Source organism: Stegodyphus dumicola, chromosome 5, assembly GCF_044657685.1.
Source record: "Stegodyphus dumicola isolate Sdum_Otavi_A_Nest chromosome 5, ASM4465768v1".
NCBI lineage: Eukaryota > Metazoa > Arthropoda > Arachnida > Araneae > Eresidae > Stegodyphus > Stegodyphus dumicola.
This window is the reverse complement of record NC_140772.1, coordinates 154207500-154227058: the sequence shown is the minus strand read 5'-3', so window position 1 is coordinate 154227058 and position 19559 is coordinate 154207500. Positions and strand designations below refer to the sequence as shown.

Genomic DNA, 19559 nt, shown 5'->3' with positions numbered 1-19559 from the left:
ACAGCAATATCGCAAAATAGTTTTAAAACGAGCATATCTTTAGAATTTCCGATACAGAGACTCACGAGCTGAAGATAAAAATGTTTTTTCTGCACAACGTTGCCATTGCTCGCTTTGAAATCCTTGAGTTTGTTAATCAAAAATTCGTCAAAGTTTTAAAAAATAGGAAATCGATCATAAAACAAATTTCAAATTTCAAATTTGGTCTTCCACATGCTCATATTCGTTGGAGGATTACGTTATTCAAAATTCGATGACTCTATGTACCGTTGTTTTATCACAATACGAGAAATATACATACATTTATGCAGATTTTTCATTATTTAATTTCTTCAAATATAATGCAGGACTCTAACATTTTGTGGCAACAGTTTGAAAAGTGAACCGACATTTATGAGTCCGACGCAAAATGCCAAAACGAAACTAATAGTCCTTCGGGATTCAAATCCCTTTGGACCAAAAAAAAAAGATTAATGAATTAACGCAACAAAAAATAAGTTTTATTTACATACGAAATTTTCAAAACTAGCTATTTTCCTAAGTTCATGGATGTTGCTACTTCAAATAAATAATACAGATGTACTGTTTAAGTTTTGAAGAGATACAGTTTACACCATACCCAAGACGCGTCTGAACGATGCGCAGAAATAAATACAGCTAACTATGATGAAGTTTCTGTAGTTACAATAAACTTTTGACTTTCTTCATAAAGTCAATCAAAAAACTCAACAGTCTTTCTGCTCACTTTATATCTAAAAAAAGTGTATGGACGTTCTCCTCATCTTCTTCTTATATTTGTGCAGAAACAGAAAGAGAAAAAATTATTTTATAAATGTGCTTCTTCGAATTTCTTAATTATGACAAAGCTATATGTTTAAGCACCCTATTTTGACGTTCGTTTTTGTATCAACAAGAAGGTGTCTGTCTTCTTCAGAGAGCAAAAGTATTTTTTATATCTAATAAAGTTTTTCAACCAAATCAATAACAATCTAAATTGATGTTTTCTTCTAAATTTTATTTTTCTAAATGCTTCACTTTCACGCAACAGAGTGAAATTGGATACCGCGTTTGGGGAATTTATTCGCATTTTCAAATAAGTTTCCAGTAACTAAATAAATAACTAAATAAAACCGGAAGAATATGTATAATGATTGATTCCAACTATATAGAGAGTCATTTGGTTTGTCAAATCAGGAAAAATGCAAAATGTACAATGACTCGCCGGGATTCGAGCTCTAGACCTAACGATGCTAGGGAAACGTGCTTTGGAGTTTCATCACGAAGGCGATAAGGAGGAAGAAAAGCCTTACAAATTATAAATTTTACACTGGTAAACTAACATTAAATTTTCTAAACATCAACGCGATCAAAAATTTCAGTTACATTAAAAAAATTTCTTGAAAATTTTAAAATATTATTTATGCGAAGTATTTAATGCTACGATCAGCATTCTGGCTTTACTCTGGTTGTTTTAAATCAGAAGCATCTAATTTTAACTGATTATAAAAGAAAATTATTCCAGAATTTATTTCAGTGAACTGATAATCAATTAAGAAAGTAAATTATTCTAGCATTTTTAGTAGCATTTGACGTATTAGCGAGTTTTCCTAAACACGCTTTCAAAAAACAAAACTTGCTAGTAACACTTCAGCTCTGGACCTTTTTCTACAAACTATTCTTATATGCAGAATATAAAAGAAAATATCTAATGATTAACGATAACTGATGACACCTGCTAACTGTAACTGAAGCTGTTCGACGCACATGGGACCAAGGACCGAAGGAAATCGCATCTTGCAAAAAGAAGGGGAATAAAAGAATATAAATAAATAAATAAAACAAATCTGTGGCGTCTTGTCGATATTGGTCTGGTCAGTAACTGAATGAAAGATTTTGCGCTCTTTGTTGAAAGTACAAGATCAGAATCGAGCCCGCATTGTCGATTCCAGGCTGATTGAAAGGAGACTATTGCCACAATGCCATTTTCTCCCTTCGTTTCGAAGAATTTTCTTCTAGTTGCAGTTACAGTGATCGGACGCCTGGCATCTTGAGTCATGCAGCTCAGAGAGGTATTTTTAGAAATATGATGCCACGTTTGAAAAGAGAAAAAAAAAAAAAAAAAAAAGAAATAGAAATGGTTTCAGTCATGCAGGACTCCTTTTATTTATTTATTTATTTACTTTATACCTGTTCAAAGACTTGTAAAGAAGAAATGTGTTAGACTTTCTGAAAAGGAAGGAATCTGACAGTTTTACCCAAAATAGATTTTCATTCTTTCTTGAAATTTGATATTCTTCTAAAGTTCGAAGTATAAACTCCAGTGAAAACTAGGATGGAAAAAAAGTAATTTTTTTGTGCTCCAGAGCCAATTGCTTAAAAAGTTGTAGTATTCACAAATATGGTCGATGAGTTACTTTTTTAACAATAATAGATTTGATATGATTTCACATAAATTATCTGACATGAAGTATTGTTCAGAATGGATGTTTTATAATTGATGCCTATGTACTATATTTATGCACCGTGAGTCTACGAATCTAAAACGCTTTGAGTTGTAATATGCACCCCTGTATTTCAGACACATTAACCCAAAAAAGGGCTTTAATTCCAAGAACATAAAATGAGCGAAAAAAAAATTTTAAATACATAAAAAAATTTTAAGTTATTTGAATATGGCTAAGCAGATTAAGGACTATTTTCCTAAGGACGAAGGATGCCTTCTTGAAGGTCTTTCTATAGTGGAAATCTGTCTCGTATTCATGTTACACATAAGAAAATCGACAAAACCCAACCATGCAGCAAGCCCGTCTTCGGAGTTAGAGACCGGATCAAACTGCCCGTATTCAGTAATCTTAACCACATGACTGCAGCTATGATCATAAGGCATCTAGAAAGTACTCTTTTAATAATCGGCTTTTATTTACTAATAACAATAATTTTCTTTTATAAATTATTATTAAAAATCATTTATTAATTAAAAATAATTAGTAACTGAGGAAAATGCAGTTGTAAGAAAACGTTGATTCCAAGGTTCGCAACCCTTAAGTGGGAGAAACTGTGCGTCTTAAATTCGAAGTGCGGTAACTCGATCAAGTCTAATTTGATGAGAATAATTTGATGATAATAATTAATGTTATTGGAAAATTCGGTTAACTGTAAGAAATAGCATTTCTTTAAAGCTAATCTGTTTTTAAAAGCTTATGAAGATTGCAGATTGAAAGATTGAAAATGAAGATTGAAAAGAAACATGGAAACGGATTTAATACATCGCATTAGAGAATGGAAAATGGTTTTAAAAAGCCTTCTTATAAAATCTTTTTTCCTCGAATACATATTATACAAACTACATGCAGACATATCGTTTTACTTATACATGTACCTATAGAAATTGTTGAATGACTTGTATATTCTTTATAACGAAACACGCTTTTCTCTAAGAAACATTTTCATCTTATTCAGAGAGTGACATATACTGATACTGTATATAGGGTGGAGTGAAAAAAGCTAATTTTTTTTTTTTTTTTTTTCAAATTTTATTATTTCCTGACCCAATAAATGGTTCTGTTCGAGGAAAAAAATACAGTTAAGAAATTGCAGCTCAATCGCTCGCCAGCATCAGATTCCACACGAGGGAAATAAAAGCATGAATGTTAATGTTAATGAAAATATCAAACTATATTTTTAAAATATTTTTTAATCATATTTTACAATATTTTTGTCTTCTGGCGGAACTTATAGTTTTAATTGGCAAACAAATGCCAGTACAAACGTTTAAGCTTAATCTCTTGTCATCTTCAGGTTCCATCAGAGAACTAAAGATCTTGTTGTCAAACTTCGTAAATTCGTTCCGGGGCTTGATTCAATTGCGTATGAATCCAATCATAGCTTCTGCACCATTTGTTGCCAACGACGCTTCTGCCACCAGTCTCATAGGCCTCACTAGCATTTTAGAATGGCAAGGGAACTCTCCTATTTCAAACTGAGAACCTCTTCTAATCAATCTTATGTCTTCGCCGCTGAGGTCCAAGGCACTGTCCTAGCGAAATCCTCTCGAAACACTCCTCTACATTGAAATGTAATTTGGGAAGCACAAATTATCATATTTTCCCCTTCCAGTCAGTTTTTCTTGCTTCCAGCATTCCTCTCAAGCCAAGTTCACGAATATGTTCTCGTTCATCTTCCACCATCGTTTTTCGGGATGTTTTCAGAGTGAGCAAATAACTGTTCCTCTGAATAACTTTGTGAAAGATTGCCTTAAAATTGTCTGCCAAGAATGAACTTTTCTTGATCATTCCGTGAATATTAAGTGCTTCATATGCTGTTCTCGGGATTTTCTTCATTTCAAACTAGGATGGCACAAAAACGGTTTTAACCTATTCCGATAATAGCTCCAAGTCGTCTGATGTTTCGGCGGTTGATGCATAAAGGTGAAGAATTCTTTTGGCTGTGGTGAGCTGTCTTGAATGGAGCATCTTCCCAGGACTAGTGTTTGCTAGGTCTGAAAGGCACTTCCCGAGGATACTGCCTTAGAAATATCAAGGATGTATAACCAGTAAGAAAGACTTTTTTGCCAGTTTCGGATAGATCAACTGGAATAGGGACATAATCTGTCATGGGAAGGATTTCACATATTTTCATGGATTTTTCCTATTGTTCCAGAAAGTTGTTGTGGGATAGATATATTTCCATCAAACTTCTGGAAAAAGAGAGTGATTTGAAGTGAAAAACTTCTGGGAAGAGGCAATTCATTGGGGTCCGACAAGCATACAAACCAATGTAGTTTATGACAAAACAAATATCTCAAAAGGATCCACTTCTGCTTGACGCCATCTTAGCCCAACAATAACTGATAAAGCATGATTGACAAAACTTACCGAACAACCAACTAATTAATAATAAAAAATCCTTGAAAGATCATTGTAGCCACGCGATTGCTTACCCCAAGCTAGAAACAATAGTCAGATTAGAACCCGTTCTGCCTCTGTTACCATATTTTGGCATTAAATTTGATACTTCGATGAGGGAAGTAATTTTTTGCGCTAATAATGGCGTTGTTGATAAATCATTTCATGGAAAAAGCATAAAATTGTTAAAAAAGTTAGCACGGATATTCACTTGAGGTGTGGAAATTCAAGATGTCAATATTTTGGGCTGAAATTTGAGCGCAATTTGTTCTAGCCCCTTTTTAACCATATAATGACCCAAGTAATATGAATTTTAAAAAAAAAAATTTTCTCTCCACTCTACTGTATAATTCTCAAAAAAGGAGAAATACCTTTGACATGCAATTTCTTAAGTGCTGCAGAAAATAAATTCCTGAAATTATTCTTCTTTCTACTTTCATTGCATAAGGTAATATCTGAAGCCAAATGTGTCATATTTTTGTTTATTACAAGACATTCAGTTAAATTAAGTATAAATGTATTAGAAACTCATGGTTTGTAATCACCACTTTTTTTTATTCTCAGAAGTTTTAAATTCTTCAGATAACATTTTCTCGTTAATCATGAAGTTCAAATCAATCACGTTTTCAGTGTCGCGTTTTATGTAAATGAGGTAGAATTAGTATTTATGGGAAATCTCCATCATTTCTGCAGAAGAGCTAGAAGTTCCCAATACAGCATGTTCTGCCTTCTGGCCACGTCGTTGCTTTAATCCTAACCCTTCTTTGAACTTGTCCTTGCAATTTTTAAGAAGCTAGCGAAATAGTCGCTGTACTCTTATCAAGTATTCTAGTTGCCAAAGAGCTCAATTTAACTACAGTCCTATATAACAAATATTATGGTTGATATCTACGTCTATCCGTTATAATTCAATTAGTAATTTCATTTCCTAAACTGTAATCATGATTTTCTTTTTTAGTTATTATTTTCTTGCCACGGAGAAAAAAGGGCGTTCATGGGAATGAAACATTTAAAATTATGATACAAATGTATACTCATGAAATTAACCGTCCCTAAATATTCAGTTTTTACTTAAAGTTCTACTTTTTTAGATGAAGTATGTCACTTTCTCTAGAAGTGTTCATAAAACCTGTATATATCTCTTTGAGTATAATATTTTATTATGACCTTAAAAGATAATGATTAACGATACTTCAGCAATATAGTAAAGTTTCAACACATGTGAGATACTTTATAAAATAAATTTTAAAATACATTGAACCAATAACAAGAAAAATTTTAAATCCTTTAAAGCCTTATAGGTGAATACATCTTGCCTTATAGGTGAATCTAAAGGCATCTGTTGTAATAATAACTCCAAAATTATTAAGGCAAAACATTTGAACTACAAATTGTGCCTGTATTTCGCAACTGAACATATTTACGCACGTTTTTTTCGTAATTGTAACACTTTTATTTTTCAAATGTGATAAACATTTGATATTTGCATGTATAACTCTGAATACTAAAGTTTTATCAACTCTGAACTCGAAAAGAATAGCAGTAAAAATTGTTCTTGTTTTCCTTCCATTTATTCTGGAATTAGTGAAATAAACACTGGAAACTTGATTTCATAAGATGAAGTTTTACACAGTAAACTTACGCAACGTTTCATTCTAACGGGTTCTGACACTCTTGGCGCAAACATCCATTAAAAGCGTCCAACTGCAACACTGCTGACTCTGCAAACCGTTTTCATTTCGAGACGTATAACTGAGTTATTTAATTGAATTTCATTTAATCTCGAAAAAGTCTCGCAAACTTTTCTCAGCAACAACAGCTTTTCGTGATCTGTAGTTCCGTTTTCGCTCAACTGATCCTGTGACTGACAAACGAATTTTCTCAAATAAAAATAGAAAAATGAAGAAGCAAGTTTGAAGCGATACTTGACTTTGCAGCTGCAATTCGAGTAAGATGCATTTACATTGGGAATGTAGAAATCTGTTTTACGAAAATAGAAGTTCTGGTAGATTTTCTTAAATAAGATGTAACTTGTCAAGTGATGTAATTTGTCGCATATGTACATATACACATATATGCATATCTCATAATTTAAAGTAAATGAATTCTAAAACTTTTATATGAAAGTCTTTGACCCTAATGTGCTAGTTATTCGTCAAAAGATTTCAATTCAGATATTTAGCACACTTTTTGTCTCTAATCTGTTAAAATGTTTTCATTTTGACTATGATTCTGCAGTAAGAAATTGTACATTAATAAATTAAATAATTACGCAATGTACTCTAAATAAAATGAAGTTTATGAGACCTCTGGCCACTTTATTAGTTGAAACTAATAAAGTGCTCTATAATTACATTTTCATAAATGCTCTATAATCACATTTTCTTAATCACATTTCTTTCATTTTTCTTACTAATCCATAAATCAATAGTCTAACTTTTGGTTAATATTTAAATTTATTTTATGTCACCCATGGAAGTGTAAATAAAAAATAAGGATTATTATTTTTTGGCAGGAACTGTTTGACTGAGCATCATCGTTATTCATAACGTTCATCGTACCAAGAAATGAACATCAAGCAAAAAATAACTTATAAGAGATAGTTTAAGGAAAAAGTTTTTTATTTGTTAGAAGCAGGGCAACTTTTCTCTGCTACTTGAAGCGTACGGGAATTCTTAGAGTTTTGTATGTAATTTTTGAAATTTTCATTATGACGGTTTAAAGAACTGAATTCCTTTTAGAATGTAGAAATTTGGGCTTTCAAAAAAGTATCTGAAGAACTGAAATTACAGTTTCGAACAGAATACTTTGAAGTTATAAAAATGGATGAATATTAAATACTCTTTATTCAAAATGCCATTTGCATATTTCGATGTGCCTTTAAAAAATAACATATGGGTAATAAAAAGCAATTAAATATCTCAAGATATTCTTTTTACCTCGAATCCATATTAAATTTTAAAAACCTACAGTAGAACACCGATTATGTGAGTTTAATTCATCACATCACGAAATTCCAGTTCGTATTAAAAATCATTAATTATTATTATGCTCATTATCATTATGGTAACAGCGCGTGTTCTTCGATTTTAACAAACAACGTCGTCATTTTCACACGCGTTCTTTTATTGTATTCTACATTTCGACAATGTAGAATATCAGACAAATCATGATGTTATGTGTCTTTAAAATTTAAATATTAAATAAAACTTTTAAAATATTAAAATATGGGGTATGTGGGATTTTCTTCCAATGAAAGAAAGTGGTGTAAACTTTCTACAGGAATACAGTTATTTGCCGCAAAATAGCAGAGGAATACAATCGTTTTGAATCCATAGCACCAACTATCGCCAAACCAAACAGATATCAATTTGAGATTAAACTTACGGTCGCCTCAGAAGGTAGAATTATAGGCTGGACTCCCATCGAACTCATCGGATATTTGATATTAGACTCACCAAATAGTAGTTCAGACATAAAACTACTTATTCGGCTGGCCCAAAGAGGAGCTACATATCTTAATCCTTCGTTGGACTTGTAAGAATCTTATATTAAACTAACTAGTTATTATGATTGTGGTTTTTACTTTAACTTCTTTCGTATTTCTCACCAGAATGAAAATTATGTGGTACCGTATTTAAGCTAAGAAATTTGGATCTTGAGAGAGACAGAGTCTCTGGCACTTGCCTAGCGTAGTGAGAATTCTGCCAGCTGCAGCTAACTGTTAAATATTCAGTTTAATTAAAAGATTGTTTAATCCTAAGTTTTTGTCATGTTACTTTAGACTTGGAGATAACTAGCTGTAAGTAGGACTGAAGTTTTAGTATTAAACCAAGTATAACTTTACAAACTTTTGATTTGATTACTTCTAAACGAAACAAATGCTGAAATGAGATTAGATTCATTATCAACTGAAAGGTAAAACTGTTGGTCATTATACCTTTATCACAACTGAAGAGCTAAAGGTGCTCCTGATTTGATGCTGGTTCGATTGCTGCCAAACCAAACAGGTGTCTATTAGATAACTATGTTATAATTCTAGCTTGATTATCACTGAAAGAAGTATATGCCAAATTGAGATTATTCTCGTCTGAGGAGGGACAATTCCTGGTTTAAGTATCATCATATGAAGTAAACTAGACCCAACATGTACTGAGAAACTGTTATTCGACTACTACCGAAATAAATTGAGATTATCCAATCATTCTCCAATTCCTTCTAATAATATAATATAAAGTGTTGGTTAGGTTCATCATCACCTGAGAAAATAAATTTGACTAACATAGGATTTAGAAACTCTTGTCCGACTCTCAACGATTAGTTTGATTTAAGTGCTTAGTATTTTTTTTTCTAAATATAATAAGCATGTCGAAAGCAAAATGAAGTAAACTTGTAAGGTTTGCGTTAATTAACTCATTATCTTATTATATGAACTATACTATCACTTCTACATTTCGTCAGCTCTCGCCAGCATCTAAATGAGATACGCGTGTATGGGAACATAATTCTTAAAAGTGAGAGAGAGAGCTTTGACAGCTACGCTGACCGTTATGTTCATTCCTCTTCCAGCTTTCCAGCTCAGATAACTACTTAGCTTTATTTGTCGTTAGCCTTAAACTATCCTATATATAGTTAATCCCAGGTTTGATTTAATTGAGCCAACTCTTAGCAGGCTTTTAATCTATGAATCTAATTTTAAATTACCTCAAATTTTAAAGGATGAATATTTTTAAAGTCAGTACTTTAAATGTGAGTTACTTTTAATTTTAATTAAATTTTTATGTTACGTGAAATCCTACAAGTTACAGAGATTAAACTGTAAGCACAACTGCGAAATATACTCATCGTACTGTAGTTGTAAACATCGTGCATCTGTGCTTTTTTATTTTTAACGTTTTAAATGAAAAGGTTTGTATAAGCCTTCTTTTGTCTTTGTGGTTACTTTCATAGACGATGCGATAATTCGTCTGGCAAGTAGGGACAAAGTGGTTAAATAATTTAGCAGAACAAACTCGCAATAATAAAAAGAGACACAAACAAAAATAGGAATTACGTGAATCGTAAGTTGAAAGGACGTGTAATTTAATTTTGCGCCCTCTGCAATTGCCTCACTGTTCCCACATTCAACAGGCATCTGTACTGAATCTGTTAAACTTATTTCGACAAGAAAGTATCGGTCTAATTTATTTAAAAGTAGTGTTTTTAGGAGTTAATGCAAATAGACTTTGTTCAATATTTATGAAACGCAATTAGTCTCTTACCTTCTCCTATATACAATTCGAGTGCTAAATTTTAGTACCATTTTTTTAAAAAACTACTCTTCTTCGTGTCCAGATCACAACTGAGGGATATCTGTCTTAATGCAATGCAATAAACGTGCGCGCACATTCTATAAACGTTATTAAGGCAGCTGCTGGTAAAAAATAGTAACATTCCAAAGATAAATCATTGTGCATTAAAAGAAAGAAATATAAGCTAATTAATTACTTTAAATAACATTCAAAGAAATACTGCAGCAAATATCTAATTTCTCTTAACTTTATGCACGAGTACAAATTTACGAGAGATGAAAGTTAATACAGAAAAAAATGGCTTTTTAATCAATGAGGCCCATCATCAGCAATTATTTACATTTCGAACGAGATCATGTAACATCTGGGTAATTACGTATTAAAATAATACACTTTGACAATTTTGCTTTGCTGAATTAATTTTCCATTGTTTCTAAAGCACAAACAAAAAGGACACACAAATTAAATTAAAGGTACGTTTTAAAGTCTTTTTGAAGCATATATTAAAGCAAAACAAAATTAAAATCACCTATTGACGCATCTTGCTATTTAAATTATAAGAGAACATAAATTTAATAACATAATCTGTGTGTGATTGAAATAGTAAATCAGCTTTATTATTTAGTAATAGCTTCTTAATTCCTCATTTTTTATTTGGGTATTTCGTCTTTGTATTCTTGTATTCTGTAGTAATAACTTTTCTAGATTAATGCATGTCACATGGCTTGCGTAACTTGACGACGCAGTTAATTTGGAACTTAAAATTTTGAGAACTGAAAACTTTCTAACTAAACCAAAGCCTTCCCTTGGTGAGCTTCCATATTGGATTAATTGCGCAATTTTGCTTCTCGTCTGTGCGTTTGAACGCTGTTTCATTCTGCTATCTTTCTATCGCAATAGTATCAGAAATATACTGGAGATATTATCAAAAATGTACTGGAAATAGGCACGATTACAGTGCGAAGTGAATTGTGGCCCCAAATGTCAATTGAAATAAAAAAGAATATTTAATATTACTAGGCTGCCAATTTTCCTAGTCATTACGAAATTAGCATTTTAGCATTCGGCGCAATCAGAATTCTTCCTCTTTCATATGGATCTACATTCTAAGCTATTTACGCGCTGTGGCATCAGCATTTCTGAGTTTCTACGTCTCAGTGTTCTTACATCACTAAATCTAACTTTGTTAAACGCAGGAATACTGGCGCAGCACGTAGATAGCATAGATCGTAGATCCATATTTAAGAGAGAAATTATGATTGCGTGAAGTGATAGAATGTTGAATCCGTGATAACTAGGAAATTTGGCAGCCGAGTAAGATGAAGCATTCATTTTGATTTAAATTGACATTTGGGGCCACAATTCACTTGGCACTCTAATCTTCCAAGACCTTTCTGATACTGTTGCAACAGAAAGAGAGCAGAATGAAAGAGCGTCAAAACGACACAGAGGTAGAGGTAAAAGGGCGCAATTATGCAACATAGAAGGTCACCAAAAGAAGGTTTGGGTTTAGGTTAGAAAGGTTTCAGCTCTCAAAATTTTGAGTTCCAAGCTCCGAATGAGATACGTCATCAGCGTTATGTAAGCCATGTGCCATAAATTAATCTAGGAATGGCACAGTCCAGAAAAGTCATTACTACTTTTAGAATACAGAGAGGAAATACCCAAATTGAAAATGAGTAATTAAGAGACTATTACTAAATTAAATCATAAAACTTATTTACATATTTATCTTATATATATGTGTGTGTGTGTGTGTGTGCGCGCGCGTGTGTGTGTGTGTATGCATTTATATGTATACGTATACAATACGTTTCGCTGTAAAGCAGCAATTTTCATGAAACACAGTTTTTACAGAGCAGTTTGCAGATACAGATTTTCACTCGGAAACCTTACATTCCAATTTGCAAAAAACGGATCAAATATCTAACAGCCTGGAAATGTTTAATTTTATCTGCTTTCACTGAATAGACAACACACTTTTTAAACAAAGTGTTCTTGGATTTTTCTATAAATATTTTATGAAGTTTATTAGCTGTATATCTCACACGTTTCATTTATCTATGTCATTGCAGTATCCGTGACTGTAGCCCTCAAGTGTTACAGATGTGGAAAGTACACACCAGATGGCACAGGTTCTGTGATTCCATGCTACGATTACAATCACACCGACCTTAAGGAATGTCACAAGTCGGACAGGTATTGCCTAGTGAGTAAACTTTGATTAATTAATGTTTAATAACTTTCAGCTAAAATTCATCACTTTAATATAGCACATAAATTGCGTTCTGAAATTGCAAAGAAGCATTTTTAAATACCAGGGCAGCTTACGGTAGTTTTATGTTTCCGACTGAACTTGCTGTCTATAAAAGTTATGTATTTGTAAGTAAAGAAATGTTGCTAACTCTATTACCTACTCAGACTTAACATGAGTACTGTAAATAGTCTGAAGTAAAAGGTAAAAACTAAACGAAACTGAAGGTTAAATTAGCATTCAGATTCTGATAGTTATATAAGACTCTAGATAAGAGAGAAGAAAATGCTTTACATTCATTAAAATATTTCAATAAAAATGTTTCTCCATCAAACAATTTATATAGAAATACTATTTTTTCTTATAACGAGGTAACCTTATAAGGAGATACTTGCAGTTGGTTTACACACATGCGGCAGGAATTATTTAAGAATAAATAATCTAAATTTTTAAGATTTTGGACGACAAAGTGTAAGTTTTTTCCTCATTTTCCATCTTACTGCTATCATAAGCAATTATTTCAAAAGTTACAATGGTATTAATGGCATCATAAAAGAAGGATAGATTTGTTAAGGCAAAATCGTAACAGCGGTGCTTATAATATACTTCAGTCCTTTTTAATTCCGTGTATGAAGTAAAAGAAGTATTGTAATCGAAAAACATTTCGGGTATCATATTTAAACGGAAATATCCATTTCGACTTCTCTCGAAACTATCTGAACAATTTTTTTTGCGTGACTTCTGCACGTACGAATAGAATACTTTTCTTTTCCAAAACAAATTGTAAAATGGCTATAAATTGGATTCAGAAAGCATTTTTTTAGACGTCATTACGTACATATGTAATTATCTCGCATAACTCAAAAACGATTACCCGTAGAACGTTAAAATTTTGTACATGGGACTACTATAGCAAGCAGTTATACATCTCCATTTTTTTTTGCAATCAGCCGCACCAAAAGTGTATATATATATATATTTAGTTCATATTCCGGAAAAATTAAGATTATCCTATCTAAGGAAAAAGATGTAGGGGAATAACTTAAGAGGTCTCAAAGAGTCTTTAACAGATCTCCAATTTAAGAGATATACTGCTGAAACAGACAACATTTATTCCTCAAAGTACTTCCGTTAATGCTGAAAACAATATAAAGTCAAATTCAAAATGCTAAAAGGTGTCGTGTATTTATGCATCTTTAAAAATGAATGTCAGTTATTATTCGCCTAAAATGGGCGTAAGACCAAAACGGTTTTGGCAATTTTATTTATTTATTTAGTTAGTTGAAGTTAATATTTATATTTATTTATACTAAATATGTATAATAGCCTTATTGATGATATATATTTTTATTGTATTACAAATCATGTCAAAAGTTTAAATATATCGGTTTTCCTCGTTCTTATTAATATTATTACTGTCATTAATTATTATGAATGAATGTCTCGTATACAAATAATAATAGAGTAGGCGCCCTCTTAAGGTGATCACGGTTAATGATATCATTCGGATATTTTTATCGAATTACTGAAGTCTCGCTCATTTGTTTACGGAAAAATTTAAAATACCCTGCTTATTATAAATAAAAAGTCTAAAATAAGGCCGAAATATAATGTAGCGATATACCAAATTACAGAGATATGTCGCCAAGTAAAGGATTAACTCGCCAATTAGCTTGATTTCGCTTTAAGGTAGCCATGTATAAAAGAACCGTTTTCCAAATTTCAGGAAGATCGACTGGACTAAACTGCTTCACAAAGCGGAATTCTAGATGGCTTTGGTTCTCATCCCCCAATATCTCTTCCTACACGTCCATTAGTATTATGTTTATAAACTATTATTTTATTCTGTTTAGTTACGTTTATCATGGAATCTAGTAAAACAGCTCACTGTCAGCAGAGAGGTAAAAACCGCTGAACACTGGTAGTTCGAACTAGGTTTGATTCTAAGTGTAAAGGTCGGCTGCGTGGACATTTTCGTAGTTTTTCTATGTGCAAAGTGGATGCGAGCTAGTTTCTCTTAGAAAGTCCTCTATGAAGGCACCCTTCGCTTACGCAGATAGCTCTCATGTGCTTTGCCATAACCAAAATAAACCGAAACAAAACAAAACAAATACAGCAAAAGGCGTAAGGGATCAAACCGTCCCCTGTTAACCGGCTATGACTAGCTCTCAAAAATGAGTCAACGGAATTATGATTTTAAATAAATTTTTCTCAAACTCTCCTGTGTAACACTTTGAAGAATCATAAAAATGAAACAAATTCTAAATGAAAACATGAAATGGATGCATAGAGGGAAAAGATCGCAGTGTTGGAAAGGCGCGAAATATTTCGTTTGCAAATACTTGTAAAAAAGATATGTTAGTCAACGATTCGCTGATGCGACAGAAAACTAAAGAATTAGTTGTAAAAATTGGAGAAAATTATTTTGTAGCAACAAAAATGGTTAATTTAGACGATCGAAGAAAGAACATTGTTTACAAACGCTTCCTTGATGAAGAAAATTATGCTCATTCACCTGCTGCGAGAACTTGTTTGTCAAATTGTCTGAAGTACTGTTTTAAAAACACATAATACTGATGAAACGGTTTTTATGTAATTGCATTGCCTGAACTTGCATTTTGATTTAAAACTGAAAGTTCAGAATAATATAAAATATCGGAAGATCATATAACCGTTTTATACTGCTTCAATATATGTGGTAATTAGTAATCGGGAAAAGAAAAATTAATCGATTATTTAAAGAAGTAAAGAATTTAACATTAGATTATAAATATAATTCAAATGCGTTTATGACGCCACTATTTTTTTATTGAATGTCATTTAATATGGAAGGACGACATGCTCCTTCTTATTTACATCTTCTTATTTACAACTGTTAAGTGTATACAGTAAAAGTCGCTTTTAAACATACTGAAATCGTATATTTGCAAGCAAATACTAAAGCTATAATTCAGCCATATTATCAAGGAATTATTAGAGTCATGAAATAACATTATCGCCATGAAATGAGTGTTAGAGTCTTTATAGCACAGGTGGTACAAGTATAAGTACAAGTGAATTAGCAAGAAAGACTAGCCTTCTGAATAACCTAATTTTGCTGAATTATGTCTTACACTTGCATCTTAGAAAAGGTAATAAAGGACTACTTAAGCATGCCAACCTTTTAATAAATAAAACGGTCCCTCATCTCGTTATTTCTAGATAAAAGATGATCAAGTTCTATCTCTCATCTACAAATGACGAGATCAAGTTAAAGAACTAAAAGCAACCTCTTCAACTGACATTGGCTGCAAGGAATTTAATACTTGGTTGGATATTGATGAAAAACGCAAGATTTTGAAAGTCGGCTTGTCAGACGCTTTCTTGAACAAATCCCAGCACGTCATGCGATCAAATTTCTGAATTTTTTAATCACAAATGATCATCTCTCATCTACAAATGACGAGATGAGGGATGCTCTACGAGTTTTATGTTTAGGGGTAAGGTCCAGAAACGTAATGATTATCAACAGCTCATAAAGGCACTTTTGAGTAACAGCTGCAGATAATCACCAGTTAGTGATTTTCTGTTTTCTAATTAAAATGCTGTGACAGTAAATATATATGTGTTTCTAGTTATATTTATATTAAATTAGTTAAATTCCGCTGATATTTTGAAAAATATTTTTCTCGTCGCTTCACGTTATCATTCGGTTAATGTCATAAAAGTAAATAGTCATGACCATGTAGGATCACATTTAGCGGCACCTACTGTAGGTGAATAAATAGATACAAAAGAGGAAACAATCCACTACTTTTTAATCAGGGAAAAAAGCATCACGGACAATGACACTTCAGTCTAAATTCATGGTCAGGTTTTTTTCCTTGAAACGCTCTCTGATAATAAGAATTGGAAGTAAGAAAAAAAAGTTTTTCTAGAAGCACCCTGGAAAACGGAATTGACTTGCTTCGAAGAATCAAACAACGTGATTGATGCCGTCTGCTGACACATCGAAAATACTTTTTCGCACTTAGGCGTTACTTGAGTTCTAGGATAGCGAAAGTATGAGAGGTAGTTTGGACTGCAATACAGTCTTTTATACATTTTGGTCAACTATTACTTTAGAAGGCTATCAGTCGCCTCGTATTCTTCTGTCTTGCTGTTTAATGGCCCGTGAAATAATGAGAATTTCAGACAGTACTTGTCGTCATAGATGATTTACTGTTTAAGACGGTTCTTTCGTGACATTCTTTTGTACTTTCTTAATTTTTCATTTAATTTGTTTGCACCTATTAATTTTAGTCTAAACTAATTTTGCATTTTATTATTAAATTTGACATACAGTATTTGCTCTATTACCCCATAATAAATCTTTAAATAATAAAATATTTTATTTTATTTCAAACTTTATTTCTCTCTCTGCACTTATGGTAATGTTTAAATAAATCAGTTGAGTTGTCGCCGGCACATAATTTAAACAAATAATAACACAACTAAAAGTAGCTAAAAGCATTTTTGGTTACACTATTTATGCAACTATAGACTAATCAAAGTAAAAATCTTTTCTAATTATAGGAATATGTTACCTACAAAACTGATACGTATTTAAGTTCTTCTCTTCGAAGAAATAATCTCAAACGCAACAAAATCTCATCAGAAACCTCTCGTAAGAAACCTGATTTAAATTTATCTTCCAATTAAGAAAGCAAAGTCTTCAAGTACATATCTCTAATACTAGGATTAAACTTCTAACAAGTGTTTTGTCTTAAAATAAGGAGTTTTCGTTTAAAAGGTCGATTCAGGAACACAGATACAAATGTTCTAACGCTTTAGCTTTTAAATGCCTTGTGACTGCTTCTTTTCGCTCATTAAACTGTGCACTTTTCTTCTGAGTGCAAGGAATCTAAAAGATGAGAATTGAAAATGACTTTTAGTAAAACTGTTACCAGTCAGTTTAACTCAATGTAAAGCCTTATAATTAAATATTGGGACTTCTGATAAATTTGAAACATATAGAGTTTGAAATGTTGTGTGCGCATTTGAAAGCAGTTAAAAATTTAAACAAGAAAATTTCTTTTTTAATACTCCTCTAATTTGCACACTTCTGAAACGAGTGAGGTACTTGCTAAAATAAGAACTTAAAAGCAGAACAAAAATAAATTATAACTGATTACTTTAACTCAAAATCTTTCATTAACACAGAATAATATTATCTTTATGTGCAATTGTTACAACCAATTTCGATAAATTTCGTTCGTTTCTCAGATTGAGAATAACATTTGAAACTTACAGTTTGCATTTAGAGAATATATTTGAAACTTATATACACTGCTGGTCACCGCTTACTGCTTATATACACTGCTGGAGGTGATATATGCAAATGATTAGAATTTCAGCGCAGACGCACAATACGCGCGCCTTAGGCGCCACTTCAAACCGCTATTTAAGGCTTGGAGGTTTCGACGATTTCAAGTTCGGCAATTGTGTTTTTCTTGTGTTTTTTTTTTTTTTTTTTTTTTTCAAAAAAAAGATCAATTATGCCTCGTAATAAACAGCGATCATCGTTTGATCAAGTATCCGAGTTCGACAGAGCAAGGATAGTGGCATACCGAGAGTGTGGATTATCTTTCAGCGAAATCGGTAGTGATGTTGGACGAAACCAAACAATTGTAATGCGGATATGTGACCGTTGAATGCAGGAGGGTACGATGGACCGACGTGTTCGATCGCATCCACCTCAGTGCACCACTTCACGTGATGACAGAAACATTTTGCGCATGGCAGTGACGGATCGCTCAGTCACATCACGAACAATAGCACAGCACATTAAGTCTGTAACACTTATATAGCGCTATATCTCCGAGGTGTCTGTAACGCATCCTCCAGTGTCTGCGCGTACCGTTCGACGCCGTTCAGACCGGAGTGGTCTATCCGCAAGACGTCCATTGCTTTGTCTACCCTTGACGCAGAACCACAGACGTCTCCGCCGCCAATGGTGCGATAAAAGAAGGATGTGGACGGCAGAATGGAATGAAATTGCCTTTACTGACGAGTCACGCTTCTGTCTGCAACACCACGATGGTCAGATTCAAGTCTGGAGACACCGTGGACAGAGGATGCTGAACAGCTGCTTTATGCACCGCCACACTGTTCCTGCATCGTGTATTATGGTATGGGGCGGTATTGGATATAACTCTCGCACTCCTCTAATACGCATTGCCGGTACTTTAAACAGCCAGCGCTATATCTCCGAGGTGTTGGAGCCAGTTGTCCTTCCTTACCTTCAGGGTTTGCCCACACCCATATTTGAATAGGATAATGCACGACCATAAGTGTCATGCATTGTCCAAGCGTTCTTCATGAATCGCCAGATTGAATTGCTTCCCTGGCCGGCTCGCTCTCCGGATCTTTCGCCGATAGAAAACATGTGGTCCATGGTTGCTGAACGATTGACCCAGATTACATCCCAAGTTGCGACACCAGATCAACTCTGGCAACGTGTGGAAGCTGCTTAGTCTGCTGTACCGCAATAACACATCCAAATTCTCTTTGAATCAATGCCGAGGCGTGTGATCTCCAACAATGGCGGCTACTCTGGCTACTGATTCCGGAAGGAACCACACTTCACAGAAGTCTATAAATTTAATCATTTGATACTTGGTCACCATGTTATCTACTAAATAAATTTTGTTGTGATATCTCTTGTCTTTCTTAGTATTGCAATTTGGGTGGCCAGCAGTGTATATATAAATAAGATTTTATTAATCCCGTACTTTGTATTTTAGTAGAAAAAGTAATTTAAAAATCATTAGTGCAAATAAATGTATATTTTTAGATAGGTTTAAATTCTTGATTACTTTACCATTGTTAAACAAGAAATGTATCTGTTAACTGCTGTTGCTTCGAAATGACAAACTGAAGAGAAAATAATTACATTGTTCAACTTTTTGTATTTATTAAAAAAAGGTCGCTACGAACCCCCAAGTAATTAATATACAGAGAGAGCGAAACAAAGAGAGATCTTTATGTGCTCAAGATCCATAGAAATCTGATTGAATAACTTGGCATATGAACAGGAGAATCTTTAGACTTCTAATTGCAAAGATGCATTTATTAATCGAAGGCCAACTG

The 19559-nt window shown here is 33.0% G+C and overlaps 2 protein-coding genes across 2 annotated transcripts in view; one reads left to right on the top strand and one right to left on the bottom strand.

The window, feature by feature from the left end:
* LOC146997297 (uncharacterized) overlaps nt 1-19559 on the top strand; it is a 274037-nt gene that overhangs the window by 221355 nt on the left and 33123 nt on the right. Inside the window, exon 2 of the mRNA XM_085817270.1 lies at nt 12271-12404. Coding sequence (XP_085673396.1) covers nt 12271-12404 — 134 coding nt within the window. The remainder of the gene's footprint in view (nt 1-12270; nt 12405-19559) is intronic.
* The window catches only part of LOC146997298 (uncharacterized), a 213086-nt gene that overhangs the window by 162403 nt on the left and 31124 nt on the right, over nt 1-19559 (bottom strand). The window lies entirely within an intron of this gene.